The sequence below is a fragment of the Leptinotarsa decemlineata genome, unplaced genomic scaffold (genome assembly GCF_025532065.1).
Source record: "Leptinotarsa decemlineata unplaced genomic scaffold, Ldec_3_MD MMD2_tig00000199_RagTag_RagTag, whole genome shotgun sequence".
Taxonomy (NCBI): Eukaryota; Metazoa; Arthropoda; class Insecta; order Coleoptera; family Chrysomelidae; genus Leptinotarsa; species Leptinotarsa decemlineata.
In genome coordinates this window covers 16,503,522-16,525,219 of record NW_027412544.1, presented here as the reverse complement: position 1 = coordinate 16,525,219, position 21,698 = coordinate 16,503,522, and the positions used below count along the sequence as shown (strand labels likewise).

The window sequence follows — 21,698 nt, the reverse complement described above, 5'->3', positions numbered from 1 at the left end:
TATTCTTTCTCTTCTTCTTATACCAAAAATTAACCGTAGGCAGGAATTCTGAACTTTTTGTATCTTTTTCTTGAATTGGTTGGTTAAACATGGACCATACAAAACATCAGCACAAATTCGCCTTCACCTCCATGGGTAGGAAATTTCGGTGTCCATATATAATTTTGAGTGAATAATATGCACGCCGAATAAACTGATTAACCTGGCTTTCGAATGTCAAGTCCTTATCTAAAATGATGCCCAGGCTTTTGGCTTCTGGGACAACCCCAAGTACATGATCATTTACTACTACTTTCACAGATTTGCAAATATCATTTCTAGGGCCTTTTGGTCCGAAAACAATAACATTGGATTTACTACAATTTATATTTAAGCAGTGATCAGAGACATTTTTCACAAATAATTTTAAGTCACTATTGATTTGAGTACACGCATTATCAATCATTTCAGGTGAGAAGCTATAATACAACTGGGTATCGTCTGCATACAAATGTATATTACAAAATTTTAAACATTTTGCAAGTTGAGATGTGTAGATAGCAAACAAAAGGGGTCCCAAAATAGAGCCCTGTGGCACTCCATATATCAACTTCAAATATTGTGAGCTGTTTCCTTCTATGGTAACCTTTTGTTACCATAGAAGGTTTTTAGAGAGTCCTATATAGCCAAGAATTAATAACATTAAATCGAAGTTAATAGTATCGAACGCTCTACTGAAATCAAGAAGTACCAATACTGTATTATTTTTTTCGTCACGTGCTCTTATAATATCGTCCACTATATGCAACAAAGCAGTTGTACAACTATGTCCTTTACGAAATCCGGATTGAGTTATTGGAAGTATAGAGAAATTGTCAATGTGTTCTTTCAACTGAACTTCAATAGCTCTTTCAAGAACTTTTGACAAAGTTGGTAATAAACTAATGGCGCGTAGGTCTTTGTATTCTGATGGCTTATTTTTTTTGGAACAACTTTTACAATTGCTTTCTTCCATACCGTGGGAAAAATATTATTTTTCAGACAAAAATTCACAATATGTGTTACATATGGAATTATATGTGGACAGCACATTTTTATGAGTTTTATATTCAATAAATCATATCCCATTGCATTTGTTTTTATATTAGAAATTGTTTCAAAAACGAACATATCATGTACTTCTTGAAATTTAAAGTTAAATTCTATCAATTTATTGTCAGTATAGAAAGAGGTGAGTTCGGGGGGTGGTTCATTAATAGGAAATTGAGTTAACAAAAAAATCATTTAACTGCGAGGGATTCTTCAAATTCTCTGGAATGCTGTTAATTTTATTTGGTATGAATTCATTAGATTTTATGGCTTTCCAGAGATCTTTGTTGTTTTTTTTATTGAGCTCTGAAATAAAATATGCCTTCTTTTCTCTCTTAATAGCCTGATTTGTGATGTTCCGCATGTCCTTATAGAACTGAAAATGAATTTCTGATTTAGTTCTTTTGAATCTTCTGAAAGCTTTATCCCTTATTAACATCATCTCTTTTATTGTACCAGTTAGCCAAGGGGATCGCTTCTTAGTTATTCTTGATGTTTTCAAGGGAGCATGTCTATCGAAAAGATTGGTCAAACAGTTAACTAAAATTTTTTTTTTTTCATCAACTCCTTCCTGATCAAATATATTGTAGTAGATAGGCACACTTTATCAAATCCACTGTGGAACTAGAAAAACTTTTGTTTTGAATAAGTTTTTTCAAATTTCTGAAAACTTGAGAAATAGTTCTGTAGTGTAGAAATATAGACATAAGAATCACACGTTAAAAAGTAAGACCTCGTTAATCCTTAGCCCGCACCAGATTCGACTTCTGAGGGTTGTCGTTCGTAGGGGTGCGACTGCTGGTTAACGGAAAATTAGATTTTAAACAGATAAGATTGTTGACGACATATTTATGAGAAATCATAGAAAATATATATTGAACCAAACTATTAACTATTGGTGCAAGTCAAAGATGTTTCAACATACTTATTTTTTATCTCAAAAACTTACCCTTGTAAGACACATAATCTATGATTGCTGTCCTTATCTATGTCCTTACAAAGGACAAAACAATTCAGAGATAATGGTAATTCCTCGATACCTTGCGCTTGTAATGTCTTCAAAGAGTTTACCAACTGGAGCATAACAAAGTTAGCATCTTTCCACGAATTATCATGGGGCTGTACTTTGGATTTGAGAAAATCACTATAGGACTCGATTGTATCAACTTGCAGATAAGGTAAAACCGATATTGTAGCTGAAAAATATTGATAGAATTTCTATGAAAATTGAAATGACACTAAATATATATACAATAATTTAAAAAATATGTTTAAAGTCGTTTGAATTCCCTAGTTAATCCTTTAATATTTTCAAGAAATTGCAAAAATAAAGGCCTGCTATCTCGCTTATAGAAAAAATACTGTATTTTCCAAATGAACAACAACAAAGCTAATATTTTAGCAATACAGAGAGTAATATGAACTGCAAGTATGTATGCACATTTGTTAGCTAGAAAGCCGCCCCTTTTATTGATATGATGTGACGTATTTTGTAACATCCTTACGTCAAATCACATTGACACAAATGACTTTGTATTCAGAATATGAGAATATGAACAGGTGGACGTTTCTGATGCGAAATCTAGGTATAATCTATTTACTATTCTCATTGAAAACTACTGCAAACGATGTAATTTACTAATAGCCTGTTGGGATTCAAGAGAACGTTCTTAAGTCGAAAATAAAGAATATATGAGACCCTGATATTTGAAAGGGGCCACACTTTCAAGTTATGAAGTATGTGTATATTTTTAAATGATTATATTATACTGCACATTATTACGCTATTCTTTGTTTTGATTGGTTTCCGGATTTTGCCGTGGTCTATAACCAAAGAAGATCACGGCAAAACCCGGAAACCAACCTTGAAAGCCTACATTCCTATATTACTCAATTCTTTGTTAAAATATTAACTTTCATAAAATTACATATAGGTTTTTAGGATGTGAAATCTTAGACCAAAAGGGCGCTGAGCTTGGACTATGGTTGATCAAACAAAAAACGACTGACTCACCTTGAAATTGTTTGGTAGTGTCTTCTCTGCTGATTTCTGAACTAGCTAGGTAACTCTTTGGAATGAGATCGCTGAATTCAGTAACTGGAGTTAAGTTGAAAGTACCTAAAGAAAGGGTGCTTGATGTAACTGAACCGGCGTTTACCAGCAAAGTTACATGCTGTGTTCCCCACAAGGCATGATGAAAAGCTCTATTTCCTACTACAACGGGTGTGGTACCTGATTTAATTGAAAAATCGGTCCATCGTAAATTTGATAAGGTTTTTAAACCCCTCAGAGCTGGTTGAATGTGAGATGTCTGCTGGATCTGAAAAAGAAAACGGTACAGAAAACATAGAATATTAAGAATCGTATTAACATTTGAAAATGTTTCTTGTGCTCACATTTTCAAGAACTTGAGCCAGTGCCTCGTGATTAGCTACTACAACAGCACCATAATTATCCTCTAGATTCTTGTGGACAATGCTTCTTCCTTTTCTTGAACGCAATTTATGTGTTCGTCCATTTTGAATCCATTCATGATCATCTTCAGTCACCTGAAACGAAAGTGTAGATGTTCATTGAATTGAAGTCTGACAAAATGAGTAAAAAGGCTCATTTGCAACTCCTCATCTTGAACGGTGATTCACTTAAATTTTTCACTACCGTGTAATACTGGTACACTGATGATTTGAAAATATTTAACTTTTCAGCTACAGAAAATGCAAAAGCCATGTTTTCATCACCATAAACAAATTCTTCCATAAGAATATGGAATTAATCGAAAATTATAATTACAGAAAAGTGATTTTCATGTAATTCACTATTCATATTTGGAAATAGTTGTTTGTATGTGAACGAAAACTTCGCTGCATGATGTGTTCATCTTTGTGAAGATTTTTTATCGATTTATTTAATTTTTTCTCATTCTTTTCTAAAGTTTTCCGCTTTCTATATATTGATAAAGAACTGGAGAATCAAAAGGGTTGTTTTGCAATATTGACTCGCTCATTCTGTTGATGCCTAATAGAGATGTATTGCTGAAATGTAAATTTCTGCCTGCCCAATATATTCCAGCTCCCATCCCATGTTCCGTCTATGAACCAAATGCTTCTGTTAAGCATGCTTTTAGAATGACTGTTATTGGTTTAACCAACATAATGTGACGCCAATACATTAGGTCTGGTTGTAGCCCCTACGTTTTTTTCTAAATACCTCAATATTGGTTTCAGTTCAGTCTGGTATCTAGTTTCACTTACAGATATTTGACCTGCCCAACAGTTATATATCTTTATCTGTTGTCGTAGGTGCTAGTCCCATTGGTGCAGAGAAGTTTGGTGCTCCATAAACATTATAGCCAAAGGTTCGCCCTGAGAATAGCTCCTTGTTAACCATGCACTACTGTTTACAACATAATGGCCACGTTTGCCAATCTTCCTCTAAACATGGAATCTATCCACCTAGAGTTTATATTATCGACATCTCTTTTCCTCGAAACTTGGAGAGTTGATCCAGGATCAGAGTTGTCGTTCGTAGGGGTGCGACAGCTGGTTAACGGAAAAACAGATTTTAAACAGTTCATGCATTCATAGTAAAATGCATAACAAGGCCCAAGATCGACTCAACTCAAATTCCTCTAGTTTCACTTTAAAAAAAGATCGACTCCTTTGATTAAATTTAAAACCTTTATAATATTGAAAATTATTTTTCGGGTCTGGTTTTAATCAAACTAATCCGTGAGAATTATTGAAGGACGTTTAAAAAAGATACTAGTTTGAGAAATTAGTGCATCTGTTGGTTACATCTAAATACACATGCTCCCAATTCCAATAGTATATACACTACAAATACTTACTTCTGATTCGCTTCCATAAAAACTGTGAGGGGAATAAATTTCTGATTCGGTTTCGCTGCCACAGTAAGTTAACGACATACTCCTTGGTATATTGCTGTACTTGAAAAACTCTCCTGAAACATCTATACTACTTTCCGATCTCTTTCCCAATCTAACATTGTTTGTTCGTGGACTACCTTTGTCTCGACTCGAATCACTGTCTGGTGAACTTGATCTTGTCGAATTTATATAGTCATACACATTTTCGGAGTTTTCTTTCCCTCTTACATTAATCTGTTCATAATTATGCGTCATCTTGCGAAGTTGTTTTTGTTGCATGGCCTCTCTCTCTCGCATACTAGCCGTTCGAACAGGTTTATTTGGTACAATTGCTGAGCGTACTTCACCTATATTTGCATATACAGTTTCTGGCTTCTTGGAAGCGGAGCCACTTCTGGAAATTTGCCTTTGTTTGGTGAGTATTTGCACCGATTTAGGAGGGTGTGGTAGATTTGGTTTTCCTATATTGTGGACTTCGCTGTAATTTCTTGGAGGCGGAGGTGGCTTTGCGGATTTGGGACTAACATACGTTTCGTATTCACCACCTGGTGTGCTATACTCGTGTCCATTTGATTGACAGTCTACCTGATCACCAATATTTTTGCTGACAACTTCCACTTTGTCGCCGTTCAACTCACAAGGATGTACTATAACTAATCTGGGCTTTGGCTGTGGTTTTGGTTCAAAGTTTTCTTCGAATTTTATTTCAGAGGTTTCCGTTGATATTTTTGAAATATCTTTACTCGACCCCATTCTGAGGAATTTTTTCAGAGAGAATCTACCCTTAGATTTGTCTTTCCTCTTCTCATCAATTGCCAGACAATCCGTGGACACAGACAATGATTTTCTAGGCAAGGGTTCAGGTGAAACGTAAATAGCTTCTTCTTGACTCTGGCCTTCAAAAATCTTAGGGGTACATGATGCCGATCGTTCGTTTTTTTCATTAACCATAGTATCTACGTTTGATGTTGAACATATCGAATTTCGAGCATAAATAGGACTTATATTTTCTTCTGGAGGTTGGGGGGCTCTTCTTTTATTAATTTTTGAATCTGAATCATTGGAATCTTGCTTGGAAAGAAGCATTTTATCAGCAGGCCTATCCTTTAAAAACGTAGATAAAGTCTGAGTTTGAGTTGTGGAAGAATTGTGAGATATGGGCTTTCTGATCAAGACAGTAGTTGGCTTAGATGGTATTTTCGGTTTCTCATGAAGAGAAGGAGGGATGCTATGTAAGAAAGAAGTTTGTGTTTCTAAAACCGGAGGAGGCGTTATTGGAAGTGGAGGCAATTCTGTTTTTATTGGATCTTCACGACCATCTGGTTTGCCCGCTTGTTCCCGGCTTTGAGTAAATGGAATGTATTTTGCTGGTACAGGCGGTGGCAAACCTATTAATTTTTCCTCGTAGGTTATTTTTTCGTGTCCATTAGCAACGCTTGTATTGATTTCATCTTTCCTTTCTTTAATGTCACTCGCCCCTGTTCTACAGTATAATAATTCGTCTTTATTATGAACTGATTCTGATGTACGATATATCAGTTCTTTTTTTGTGTGCAGTATTTCTGCTTTAATCAGATTTGCAGTACTCAATACAGTGTTGGATATTTCATTTTGGTCATTGTTACTGATATTGGAGTCAATTCTTTCATTATTATTAACTTCGTTCTTATTCTGAACATTACAAACAATGTCTCTATTTAATTTCAAGTTCTTGTTATTCAATAATTCAATCTTAGCCGTGGAAGTTTGATGAATGACAGGTTTTTCAATATCTCGTTTTAACGCAGGAGTTCGCGATAGGTTTATTTTCTTTTCAGAAATTGCAACTTTTGTTTCTTGAATATGTTCTTCAATCGTTGGTTTTGATGATTCGGTTTTACAATTTTCTATATTTTCCTTGTTCGAATCAGCAAGATTCAGTACAACTTCTTCTTGGGACTTTTTCTTAGACATTATCTGAATAGGGTTTTTACTATTTTCCAAAGTTTCTGATATCTCATCTAACAGGGACTTTTCTCCTTTTTGTAAATTGGCTTCTTCACTTTTCATATAAGAAGTAAGAATCACATTTGTTTTATTTTCTGCAATAATTTCTTTGTTTGTTTTTGCGATGGGAATGTGAGAAAGCGTTTTGGTGTTATATTTTCTGACCGGAGTTGATATATCTTCACCAAAAGGAGTAACAGAGACCAGAAGAGTTTGTTTTTTACCAGAAGAATCTACCAAAGGTTTGCCCAAGAGTAGTTGGGTGTAAGACTTTTTCACTTCTGTATCTTTAAGACATGTTGAATTGAAATCAGTGTTTTGCTTCGTTATCTTTTGCAGCTCTTTTGACGTATCCTCTTCCTCAGAATCCGAATCCAAAGTGACATCTTCCTCACTACTTTCGATACTTCCATCATCTTCATTATCAGAACACCAATCCTCTCCTCCATACCCTATGATTTCTGTCAACGTTTTGGGAAAACAAACAGTGTGTTTGGGTTTGGATTTATTTGCATTTCTTATTATACTCTCTACTTTATTGCTAGCTATTAACTGTAGTGGTTTGAATTTGGGTTTATCGATATGCTCATCCTTTGATTTGAAACAATTTGAACAGAGTTCCTTTTTCCAAGCGTTTTGCACGAAGTTTTGGCATATTGCTGATGACATTCTTTCTTCTTTTTACTAGTTGGCTCATCAGCTTCTGAAACAATGAAAGCATCAATAAATAAACTTCCAAGAATAGAAATGAATAACAACTATATTGTTTGAAAATAACGCTAGAAGGTTGATGATGACGATTTCCACAACCCTCCGAAGTTTAAGGCAAACTTGAACTGTTTTCAATTATTAAACAAAATATACATATGGAAAAATATGAATGAGTATTTCAAAAAATGAGCAGGTGTTGACTTCATGCTGTAAATGGATTTATCTAATTTGAAGTTTGTTCGAAGTTCCCAAAATTCACCAAATTAAAAGATCCTAGCGAAAGTGGATATTTAATTTCATTTCTCTAAAATCTTCCAAACTAAGAACATGTAGGAATTTTTATTTTGTTTCTGTAATATGGAATTTTTCTCAAGAACTTTATAGGAGTTTGATTTATGAGAGATTATTTCATTTACATATTTAAGTTTATATCAGCTTTTTATTTACCTGATGATCATTATATAATGTTACCTAAACTTTCGGGAAAATCGAAGCTAATTTAATTTCTCAATACCTACTACATGAACATTTTCGAATCAAAAATGTCCACAAAATACAGATCCGCATCAAAAATTTAAAAGTTGGGGCGGCCAAAGAGACACTAAGTAAAAATTATGTGAGCATGGTGAATTTTACTTGTTCGGAATTCCATTGTCTAATATGATTTCTGATATGATTTTAAGTCTCTGAAAAAAATAAATAAAATCAAAATGAAAAGCTAAAAATATCAATTATATTAAATTGGAATTGGCCGCGGTGCTAGTGCTCCCGATTCACGATCGGAAGACCGTGGGTTCGATTCCCGCCTCGACCAGATATTTTTCTCGAGAGAATGTATCTGGTTGAAGCTGGAATGATTCTGTGCAACCGTGTTAGGAATCACAAGTTAAAGGGTAAGACCTCGTTAGTTCTTAGCTCGCACAAGTTTCTCAACTTCTGAGAGTTGTCGTTCGTATGGGGGCGACAGATGATTAACGGAAAAACATATTTTAAAACAGAACAAAACGTGAAATGAAATTACAATAAAATAAAAATGAGCAAAAATTTATAAATTCAACACACAGAAATGTAAAAAAAAGATGTCTTTGATTAAATTTAATTAAAAAAGATTTCCAACCAAGTTACTTGGTTTGGAATCGTTTTAATTAAATTTAAGCTAAGCAACCGCAGTGAACCAAGAATGACAGTCTTCTGAATTTGTACGGTTAAAACTTCTGCCTTAGTGCGGCAAGCCAGCCTGATCTTGAGATTTGAAAGTAGACGGGGCATCATTCCACCAATAACCAAAACAACCATCTTGACAAAGTTTCTTCTCCTCTTTTGGGATGATAATCGTCTCGCCAGGAGCTAAACACTCCACGCCAAATATCTTACTCTGATGGTCGAGAAGAACTACATCATGCGTACTATATTGTATGAGCCTGAGGGTGGGAATGGATAGTTCCAATAAATTCGGCACTTTTCGTTCTCCACAACGGATTCAATATCGCTCGGATCGAAGGGTTACTTACACTGATATCTCGTCAATACCGTAAACGTTCCGTGCGTGGTTATAAAGCACTCTTAGGATTATGTCGCGTTATGTCGATGGATATATTCTGAGACCGCAGATGTTGGACATACTGACAGCAAGTGCATTAGACTAAGGTGTTCTGGGCGAATTCAGAACTGGAGACCCCGAAAAGGGCATTCAAGGAGGACTGGCAAATGACAAAGAAGGTGATAGATCTGGAGAAAGTTAAATGGGCTCTAAACTCATTTCAACCCTATAAGTCGCCGGGACCTGATGGCATATACCCAGTAATGCTTCAAAAGGGACCGGAAGTTCTTTTCAAAAAATTGTGTATAATTCTCAGGGCAAGTTTAGCACTGAAACACATACCAAACATTTGGAGATTGATCAGGGCCACCTCCATTCCAAAACCTGGGAAAATCGGGCAACACTCGGCGAAGGCCTTGAGACCAATCGGTCTCATGTTATTTACGTTGAAAACGCTAGAAAAACTACTTGACATGCATATCAAGAACGTATTACTGGCTAGCAGACCATTACATCGAGACCAATATGCATACAGGTCAGGTATGTCAACAGAAACGGCTCTATGTCAGGTAACAGAAAAAGTAGAACATACTAAAAAAAAACAAGGAAGTACTTTTAACTGCTTTCTTGGACAACACATCGTTAGAATCAATCATCCAGGCGACGAGGAGAAGAGGGATCGACAAGACAAGCTGTAGGTGGATAGACTGCATGCTTAGGGGAAGATTGGTATATACAACCATCATGGGGAAAATAGTCGTAGCACGGGTAGCAAGGGGCTGTTCTCAAAGGGGGTTATATCCCCTCTGTTATGGAACATTGTAATGGACGAGCTATTATGTCTCCTGGACCACAATGGGTATAAAGCACTGGGCTATGCAGACGATTTAGCCATCTTAGTCCAGGATAAATACAATAATGTAGTGAAGGGATGCATGCAGCAGGCCCTGAATATTATAACAAGATGGACCGAAGAAGAAGGGATTAACATAAGCCCATCCAAATCTACTATTGTAGCATTCACCAAGAGGACTAAAACGGAGGGTCTCGGACCTCTAAAAGTTCGAGGTGAAGAAATACAAGTGTCGGGGGAGGTTAAATATCTGGGAGTAATTCTAGATTCCAAACTGACCTGGAACCAACACTTGGACAGTATAAAGAGGAAAGCGGAGGTAGCACTGATGCTCGCCAGATGCACCTAAAGAAAAACATGGGGGCTAAAACCAGACATGGTGTATTGACTATACACGATGGTGGTTAATCCCATGATAACATACGCATCTCTGGTCTGGTGGCCAAAGATGAAGCAGGCGACCGCCATCAACAAACTAGGCAGGGTGCAGAGACTTGAATGTTTGGGAATGACGGGAGCAAGAACTACCCCAACAGCTGCATTGGAGACACTCCTGAATCTATCTCCTTCACATTTTGTGATAATGGGGGAGGTCAGGATGGGCCAATTCAGACTGTGGAAAACTCACCGAACTACAAAAGATCGAACCGGACAGAAATTTCGGAACAAGTGGAAGAGCACATATTGAATATGTGCACGGACCACATGACACCGAAGTACACCTTTAACACAAACTTCACGGCCAAAATCACAAGCCGTGAAGAGTGGAAGACCATTAGTTATCCCGAAAACATGTTTGGAAAATACACCTGGTATACAGATGGATCGAAGACCAAACATGGAACGGAAGCTGGAATATACCGAGCGGATAGAAATTTAAACTACAGCTATCCGCTAGGACTATACACATCCGTCTTTCCGACGGAAGTGTATGCTATCTTGCAGTGTGCAAGACTTATTAAATTGAGACCTCAAAGAAATGAGCGGATCAATATTTTAACAGACAGCAAGAGCGCACTAGGGGCTCTGACATACTCGAAGGTGACATCAAAACTGGTCTGGGAATGCCATGAAGAACTGAATGAACTTGCAAACAGGAACAAATTAACCCCCAGAGCTGGACCAGCTCTGGGGGTACCAAAATCATTGATACGAAACCAAATTAGGACATGGACCAATAAGAAGCACACAGAGTACTGGACAAAAGTACCTGGCAACAAACACAGTAGAACCTTCATTAGGGAACCGTCCGAGAAAGGAACCGAAGAACTACTTCAATATAGTAGGGATCGGCTCAGAATAATTACAGGGTTACTATCCGGTCATTGTCCGCTTAAAGGATACCTGAACAAAATGGGGTTGTACAACGGAGACCTCAGCTGCAGATTATGCAACGAAGGGATAGAAACAGCTCCACTCATCTTATGCGAATGTGAGGCACTGAATCACAGGAGGCAGGCAATATATGGACATACGAAATTACGTCCAGAAGAATATGACGAACATCCAACACGGAACCTGTACAAACTAGTACAGTGAACGAGACTGATTGAATGGGTGTCATGAGAAGATGGGAGAATAAACGCAATAAGCCCAAGAGGCCATGCAGTGTTTTCTGGAGACTTGGACTAAATGGACAAGTCAGACAGCCCCCAAAGTACCAAAAAAAAGGTATTGAAGACACCATCCTGGAAGGCCATGATGAACCCCTCAATTTCAGACTTCAGCCCAATCGACCTGAGGAAAGTGAAGGTAAGGTGCTTTTATAAGCCGATGTCTTCAATGTTCCTTGTGTTGCTGCAGGAGTTAGTGATCTCTGCGGCGTTTATATGGGTTTTTTGCTGGACCTTGCACAGTGTCACAAACTAAACCAATAAGTTTATCAGCCGCCCTATAGAAGAGAAGCGGATCCACACTCCTAGTAACTTCCATCCAATACCATATTGTCATGCAGACACTCCAAACTCAAAAGTCTACGGGCATCCCTTTTGTCAGAAGTACAACCGTGGAACGGACGATTTGGAATGCAAACTCCCATTGAGAGTCGAGTGGATACAGTTCCTCTCGGGTCCATTTTACTACTCCAAACGAGTAGATTAAGATTGGAACGGCAACATATTTAAAGCAAAGTCTTTGTTTTTCCCAGGCAGTTCTAATGGCTAAATTTGGGCGTAAAACAAGACGATTTCAAAACCAACTCAATCTTCAGACAAAAATTACTCTGGAATAGTAAGGCTACAGATGCGAAGTTGAAGCCGAAGAAGTTTATGTAAGAGGTGAAAAAGAGGGGGACATTAACCCAGTTATATTTATGTAGACAGAATTGAAATTGAAAAATTAACTGAGAAGGATAACTTCAGTTTCGAAAAAAGGAAAGAGGTTTTTCTTTTTCTTATGTTCTTCAAACTCATGGAAACGTGAACCCAGAAGGTTCAATGACTAATGAAAATTTCGTAATATATTGACACCTCTATAGTGGAATAGTCGATAGGATACATTTTAACGATGATAGACTGACGCTTGAACTAACCACAGAAATGTTTGCCGAGGATGGCGCAAATATATTTTAGCCTAGGAGCGATAGCTTGGACCGATCCGTCCCTGAGATTGAATTATGAATACCTAATTTTTAACCTTATTACTGCCCTGTAAATACCATACTTTCCTCATCCCAGCCGAGACGGCGACAGTTTTACACAACTCATTTAAAAACTTCAGATTATTATTAGCTTGACCTACGACTGGAGGCTAAGTTGAGAAACGCACCCAAATGGTCGCTGACTTGCGAGTTGGTGAAACATCAATTAATGAGCTGAAAAAACTGAATGAATCTTCTTTGATTATTTGATCAAAATAGGAATGTCGACATTGGTTCAGTATGACTGTGGTTTATCTCTACCAACACTCTTCATTGAAATTATAATAGAATATGGTCATATTATTTCAATAAATATTCAGGTTGAATCATTCAATAGCATCCACACGTATAAATCATGAAATACTACGACATGACAATAATCATAAAATTATATAAATGTCGAATACACTGGTAGATTTGATTCATTGATATTTTGTTCATATTTTTATTTGCACCTTTAAATGTCACCTCATCATATAGTTCAATAGTGGTAACTGTACTAGAAATTTTGTATATCAGCATTATATTGATTAAATTTTTATTAGAACAAAATAAATAAATCACTGATTTGGTTGAATTTTCATTTGAGAAAAAAAAACTTTGAAATAGGTTCCACATCGTACGTTTGATAAGAGCGCGAACAAAATGCACTGTCGTCAAACATAACAGGTAAGCAGTGTTGCCAGAGCGATCTACTGAAATATCGCCACCAGCGGATATGAAAAGTCGCCACTTTGTCGCCACATCTTTCAAGTACATGGGAGAGTAAATATGTAAAATAAAACAATGTTTTTTAGGGAACAAACGAAAACAAACTTTATTATCCTAGAATAAATATAAAAAAAAATAAATACATCCCTAAATTTGGCAAAATAACAAAAATAAAACGAAGTCTATTACTCACAACAAAATATAAATAAAAATAATATTAAAAAAAAAAAATACAAAATACAAGAAAAACAAAACATTCAGTTTGATTCACTATCGGAATCTGAACATAATTTTACATCATCTTTTGAACTTTTATATATATTGCCCATTCGTGAAAAATGTTTATCGCTAAAATTATATGTCGTACAACAGTCTTTGTTTTGTTTTAATTCTAATTTGATTCTCAATAGATCGCTTAACATTTGTGCACTCATTTTGTTTCGTTTTTTTGTTTTAATGTCCAGCATGTTAGAAAACACTCTTTCTACATCTGCATTTCCATGTGGTATGATTAAAATAGCATTAACAATTTTAGCTATATTTAAAAATAATAATGTGCCATTAAAATTTTTAGTTTCTTCTAAATCGGTCCAAAAAGAAACCACCGATTTCTGTTCCCACATCTTTTTTTCTTCAGAAGAAAAATAATGCTGAGTTTTTAAAATTCCAGAAAATGCCAAATTGTCATCCCCAATATGTTTAAATTTTTTTAAACCCATTTTTATATTTTTGACAGAATTTTCATTAAATTTATAATTAAAAATATTAGTTGGTTCAACAAAATCTAAATAATCCATCCATGTTTCTTTTACGGGAAATCTTCTAACAGAATCAGTGGCGGCTTTTTGATAGAAACTAGGACACCTAAATTTAAATTGCTGAACATCGCCGTTATCCAGGCTACCAAATAAAGCAGTTGTTTGCTCACCGAGTCCAAACTGAATTTCTTCAAGAGGTAACAAACTGTGGGGATGTTCAAAATTTAAAGTAAAAAGAGAATTGTCTGAAAGTAATTCTGGTTTGATGAAATTACCGCACAACTGCCTAATAAACCGTTTACTCTCTTTACTGATAATTGGAAAAAGTACTTTTGAGGATTGAAAAAGGCTATTAAATTCATTGAAGAGTGGTAAGATAAAAAGAAGAAATTCAAAGTAGGCTTTTACGAATGGATTTTGAAATTCATTGTAAATGATTTGGGCAGTGGAATTTTTATCTTCAAAACAGGCTACTTTAAATAATTCCGCTAAAACATCCCATTGCTTAAGAACTCTTTCGACGCATTTAGAAAGCGATAGCCAACGTGTTTTTGCCGGAGCTAAGATCTTATGTTTTTCCTTTCTAAAAAAATTTTGGAATTCCTCTAAAATAGACTGACGTTTGGGAGATCGGGAAAAATATGCGTAGATATTTTGTAAGAGGGATTCAATATTTGAAGGCAGTACTTCAGAAGCTGCAGATACTACAAGGTGAGCACTGTGACATATACAACCACTGACAACGATATTCTCGTTCTTATTGAGTAAATGGGTTTTAAAAGATTCCTTTACACCCATCATGACACTGGCATTATCAGAACAATATCCAACAATGTTTTCATATTTTAAATTGAAATTATTCACAGCTTTGTTAAACAGCAAAAATAAACCTTTGGCAGTCCCTTCATCAGCACCTATTTTTATACAATCTAAAATTTGTGTTGTTAAACCTTGGCTACCGATAATAAATCTTACAAGTATGCACAACACCCTAGTGTTGGAGATATCTGTGCTCTCATCTACTAGAACAGAAAAAAGTTTGTTTTTCATTGTTTCTCTTAGATTGTCGCAAATAACAGGTGAGAGAACGTTTGTAACTATTGAACTACATTTTGTGCGACTTAATTTTACTTTTCCGCTTAAAGAAGAATCTTTAAAAACACTTTTTGAAATATTTACAATATGTTGTACCGAATTGAAGCTAAAATTATGACTGACAACTAACAATGTGTACTTTAAATCAGCAATCATAATGTCCTTTGTTATATTTTGTTGTTTAAATAGTACATTTAAAGTTTTTGTATTAGCTATTTTTTGGGAGCTTATTTTGTGTTTATTTGTATTCGCATGTTTTATTAAGTCCGATTTTTTTGCTGATAGAGAAACGTTACAACATTTGCATTTAGGTTTTCCATCGCATTCCATTAACCATCCCTCAAATAATGGCTCATCCAACCATTCAACTGAAAAACTTCGCAAGACTAAAGTATTTGGTAATTTCACTCATATTAACCAAGGAAATATCGGAAATTAAAATAAAATATACAAATTCAACTCAATTCACATAACATCATGCGTCACTGGCCTTACACACAAGTAGTGAAATAAAGTAAATTAGTAAATTGACAAATTTTACTATCACAATCAATAAAATTAATCAAAAACGTGCTGAACGTTGGCTAGTCGACTAAAATTGACCAACGCGCTCCAGCCGCTATGAAAAGCATGACGGGGATTCCCCGAGATTTCGCACGCGACGGTGCCATATTTAGTTGCCTTTAGCTATTATTTATTTTGGCATCCCTTAAAAATATTATTGCGACTTCTGGCGAATAATATTAAATTGTTTAAGCAACTGTTATCGATATTAATTAGGTCAACACTGGGTGTTTTTCTGACACTACTGAAAAATAAAATAATTGAAGGTAATGTTCTAAAAGTCGCCAAAAACGGGCACTTTTTGAAAAATCGCCGCCAGGCTCGAAACATTGTAAAAAGTAGTCATTTTGGCGACAAGTCGCCACAAATGGCAACACTGCAGGTAAGCGTCTAGAGCAGGGGTCGGCAAGTAGTTTTAAGTGGGGGTCCGGATTCTGTGGGAAAATTTTGACGAGATCCAGAAAAAACAACTGAAAAAATTAAGTGCTACCTAAGTATTATTATGTTTTCAAATTAAATTCTGAATTATAAAACACAAGGCTTGAAATTATTGTGAGAAATTACATTGACGGTCTTGAGTCTGTTTTTTATAGTTTGGTTCTCGAGAGGAACAGCAAATTCGACGTGTTTCTTCTAGGTGGGCGTCCTTTATTCACGAACGATATTTGTTTTTCAAAAAATCAATCTTTGAGAAAGATGTTTCACATACCTACATATGATGTCGAGCCAAACATAGTGGCCAAATGTATAGCTAGTTTCTTGCAATAATAATATTTTTCTGGAACATGTTTGGTCCAAAATTCTTCAGTGGATATACCGTTTCATATATTTGCAAAGACACATCTTCTTGCAAATCAATTATCTCTATTTGAAGTGATGCCTTTGGTAGCCACATCGGCCAGAAATTTTACAAACACTGCAATGTTTTCTTCAGAGTTATTTTTATATCAAAGAATTGTCGGAATATGAATAAATTCTTGTCTTGCAATATCTTTTTCAAAGATATCCAGCTTGTGACGAAAAGCAGACACGTTTTGTATCAGATCACATATTATTTTTCCATTTTCTTGTGATTCTATGTTGGGCGCATTTGAATATTTCAAAATATCTTTAAAAAAAGCCATGGCCAGCATATTACGCTTGTTTGTGCTTTCTGGCTCCCTCCCTATCTAAGTTTTGCAAGAAGGAGGTTACTTCTTCTTTTATCAGCCAGAAACTTTCAATAACTTTACCTTTACTTAGCCAACGAACATTTTGTCGTGTTGCTGTTAAGTCAGAATACGCTGTCAGAAAGAAACTCCTTGAAATATCGGTGCTGAAGAGCAGAATGAGATCTCATAAAATTAATCAACTTGACCAAGCTGTCCATCACTTTTTTCAGGGTAGCACTAAGTTTTCCACAAAGAGCTGCCTGGTGAATTATGCACTGATACGATATTAGACCTGAGTTTTTATCCCTAATTCTCGATGACACCATCTTATCTTAACTAATGTTAGATTTAGTAATAAATTCATCAATGACCTTGAATATATCTTCTCCTCAAGTGTAACCTTTCAACGGCAATATTGCTAGCAACTCTTCCCTAAAAATCTGACAATCAATATCAAAAAATCTTACGAAAATTGACATTTGTTCATCATCGACAATGTCACATGATTCATCAAGTACTATGTCTTTTACAGAAGTTTTAGAAGAGTGTTTTGAATATCAGCAGCAAAAATTTCCGTTTTTCGTGTACCTATCACTTCTCGCCGATAATGGAATACTTTGAAATGCAGCGACATCTTTTTTTCTTCTAAAAGTGCCGCAACTACTTCAAACATACATTATTTTACCATCTCAGAATCTGAAAATGGTTTCTGCTGTTCATTAAGCGCTTCAAATTACCACTCTTAACAATAGCGACAGTTTTATTGCATATAAGGCACACTGGAACCGTTTGAGGCCTATTAGGCAGCGTAAAACAATATCGTTCAGTCCAGTCTGCCAGTAACCTCCTATTTTCACTATCAACTTCACACGTTTCAAAATCTATATTAGCATAGGTACGAAACTATTATGAAAACGCGAAAAATCACAAAAAAATGAATAGTTTCTCCGCGGTTTGCGCTACGACTGACAGTCTGCTTCCCCTCGCCCTCACCACCGGGCGTGAGGGCGGAGGGCGTGCCACTATTTTGTTTCAACAAAACAAAATAGTGGCAAGCACGCACAAACACACATACTCATAGGGTAGATAGGAAACAAATAAAACCATATCAGTTGTAGGTACTTGTAAAACAGGTTGACTTGGCAACTTGAAATAATATAAGTCCATACTTAGTTGAATTTTATGTGGCTTAAAAATATTACTTCAATTAATAAATGTATAGTATACCTTATCTACGTATTAATTTTTATACTTGGTACATTACAATATTTGGCGGTCCGATGTTCGACTTTTCGCGGTCCGCAAACGGACCGCGGTCGGCAATAGGCGGTCGGAAATAGGATGTTATTTTTATAATAGGAAATTAGACTGATTTGAAGAAAAAACCTGGTTGAAATTTTTTAATCCAAATCTATCGCCTCCCATAAAAATTATAATCGGTTGAATGTTTATGGTTAAATTGAAAAATTCCTTCTTTTTGCAAGTCGATGAAACATAAAAGTTTCTTCCTAGAAATCATGTTTATTATCTAAACTCTTTACAGATACGTTCGATCAATGAAAGAAAAACAACACTTAATTTGGCATAAACTGGTATAGCCAGTGGGAACGAAATATTTGATTAGAAACATGCTGCTAAACAGCTTTCTTCAGTTTCATTTTTAATGCATTCATCGAAAACATTCCCAGAGGTCTAGAAGAAAACCGCACCTGGCTGCTAATCATAAATTATTAACTGTTTGGAGAAAAAAATCAAGCTGAACGAAGATTTCTCTTTTTTCAGTTCATGCATCCAATAATGTACATAAACTGACAACGAGTAGATATCAATAAACGAATGTTCACAATCTCATTTATTTATAATAATGCTAATATATACTGTAAGGATCTGTTAAAGTTTGAAACAAATAAATATTTCAAATAAGATTCTCTTATGATACCAAAATCGAAAATTGTAAGCAATGTCAAAGATTATTTTCAACAAAAAAATAAGTTATGGTAAAATGAGTCATCGATGGTTGAACTTGAGGACAAGAGTCCACTCGTTGCATCCACGATGAAGTTTAGAACACTGATAAGACCCAATAAAAGATAAAAATCACCGTATGTTATTGGAACATAGATGCAACGTTTTGATTCTGGTTCTCTGGAACCATCTAGATGCCTGCTTATAGTGAAAGATGCAGAGGGGGGGACGGAACGCGATTTCATATTTGGATATATTTCATATATCTTGATAGTTCGTACTGGGGCCTCTGGCGTAAATAAATCAATTGAAAACAATTTCCCAATACCAGAACAAGATTACGGTCTGTCGACGACAACAGAATAAGTGAGAAATGTTTAAAATTGTTGAGAACGATACATGACAACAGGTGTATGGATGCCTTCGAAAGCTTGGAAATCAAAAAGTGTGGAATGAGTTCTATAAATAGCGCCAAAGGTCCTATTTCGAACAGCTCTTTGTTTGGTTTTATACGTAATAATTCTAATTAAAAACAGAAAAATATCACAGAAAAAATGTAGGGATAATCACTACCATATAGAAAATACATAACCAATTAGAGGTATCAATCAAAACAGATAGTTTAGCATGGAACAATAACAAGTAGAGTTAGGTAATATTAACCGGTAGTAGTTAGGTACTATCGGGTAGTAGTTAGGCCATTAGCATATAAAAACACTAAAATAGTAGTAACATTTAGGTATATGATGTTATCGCCTTGAATAATAAAAGTTGTGTTGGTAGGTAGAGATAGATTTATCAAGCGGCATTTGGGAAATTACTAATAACAATATTGGTGATTGGAGAATTATAAATATTCATCTGATCATTCAGAACAAGTTGTTTTATCAGCAAGATGTTTTTTGATTTCTATATATCCCAATTATTCAATTTCAGACTTTTAGGTTGAATGTGTAAAATGTCCGGATTTTGTGAAAATTTGTGATGAGTGTTTTCAATGAGATGATTAGTGTACTTAGAATCTTGTTTATTCAACCTGTAACTTCAAATACTCCTCGAATCTCCAGTTTAAACTGCGGCCCGTCTGTCTTATATATAAGGCATTGCAGTCGTCGCACTTGAGCTTCTAGACTTCAGATTTTTTGAATTTGTCCCGTGCTGACTAAGAAGAATTGATTTATAATCAAATGTTAATTATTGCCATAAAAATATGCATCACACTCATTAGGAGTGCTAATAAGAAATTAATTATTGAACTATTCGCGGAAACTTTCGACAGTTTGTCAACATCGCAGAAAATGGTTTCATAACGTCAGTTCTAACTTAACAAGAAAATACTATATAAGGAGACATTTCATGCGGTTTAAACACTTTACGAGTGAATCATCAAATATTGCCGAATCATGCACACACTATGGTCTTCTTGAAACAATACTGAGCCATTAAGAGAAAATATCTTTTTAAATTCAATGTCATTTCATTCTGTTACTGAACGATTTTGAGGTTTAACCTACTAGATACATTATACTGTAGAAGCATTTATGCAAAGTTTCAATATTTAGTAACAATCAGTAACTTTTATCGCTGTTAGTTTTATATCTGCTAAGAAGATGCGTTTTATCGCTATGAAACTTTATTTTAGTAGCCTAGCTATTTTATTGGTTTGAAGAAAAAAATCACTGTAAAATTCTGTTTTTGTGGCTTAGCCTTCACTTTGTTCACTCGGTTTGGAGAAAATAATCACCATTTTCTTCCTAATTGAACTTTTGTAAATTCACTTTTTTACATTTTGCAGGTTTATATAAATACACCTTCATAATTGTTAAAATTGATTATTTTTCTTTGGAGTTATTCTCCAGCAAAAAAAATATTCTTTCTAGAAAGACAATCATTTTATATTTTTTCATGAACAATGTGATGCAAGAGTTTTCCTTCTGTGCGTATATGAATACACCTGATAACTTGCTGACGGTTTCCAATTGCTAATTTCTGGGCTGCGTTGAATATGTCCATAGTTTACAAATTATGAATTTGTGGAGTGGACTCCAGAGAATGAAATAAATATACATTGCATTTCTTTAATGTCCCCCGCCCCTTTAAATTTTTTGAACGGGTCAACTCAAACAACTGAAATTTGGGATAATGAAATCAATGAATGAATACTTATAATTTCCTGAAGACGAACACATTAATATCGATATTTATAAAAATATTCAAAAAATGCTAGTACGACAATGAACAACATTATTCAGTTGGAATATTCTCATTTAGTTTTCGGTTTTACTAGTAGAAAGGTACCACGTCAACATTCTCTAAAATGGTCAATTCTCGTCCATTGGTAGAAAAAATTGAAGCTATTTTTATTTAAGGTGCTACGCGTAACTTTCACGAGACCGAAAGGATTTTCAATGAACGTTTTCCGAATCGTCCTATCTATAGAAAATATTTGAGGGAACTTTTATTCAAATTCACAACTACCGGTAGTGTACATAACAAAAAGCCTCCAGGTCATCCGTCTATTCCGGAAGAACAGCAAGTACAAATAATTGGTGGAATAATAGTAAATCCTGAACAGTCTACTCATTCCGTCGCGAATGTTTGTGAAGCGTCTCCTTCTAATGTGTGGAGACTTTTGAAGAGGAATAGGTTATCATCCATACACCAATTAACTGAAGATGACCCTGATCGAAGAACAGAATTCTGCGAAATCATGACGCAAACCATTAAGGCATCCTACCTATCTCCACAATATTTGTTTTAGTGACGAATGT

The 21,698-nt window shown here is 35.3% G+C and overlaps 1 protein-coding gene across 2 annotated transcripts in view; it reads right to left on the bottom strand.

Annotated features, from left to right (window-relative positions):
• LOC111503625 (uncharacterized) overlaps positions 1–21,698 on the bottom strand; it is a 140,144-nt gene that overhangs the window by 7,337 nt on the left and 111,109 nt on the right. For both annotated transcript variants that reach the window (XM_023157976.2, XM_023157977.2), the window contains 4 exons: positions 4,917–7,644; positions 3,466–3,618; positions 3,083–3,389; positions 2,018–2,264 (listed from right to left, as the gene is read on the bottom strand). In XM_023157976.2, the coding sequence (XP_023013744.2) occupies positions 2,018–2,264; positions 3,083–3,389; positions 3,466–3,618; positions 4,917–7,610 (3,401 nt within the window). In that variant the 5' untranslated portion in view covers positions 7,611–7,644. The remainder of the gene's footprint in view (positions 1–2,017; positions 2,265–3,082; positions 3,390–3,465; positions 3,619–4,916; positions 7,645–21,698) is intronic.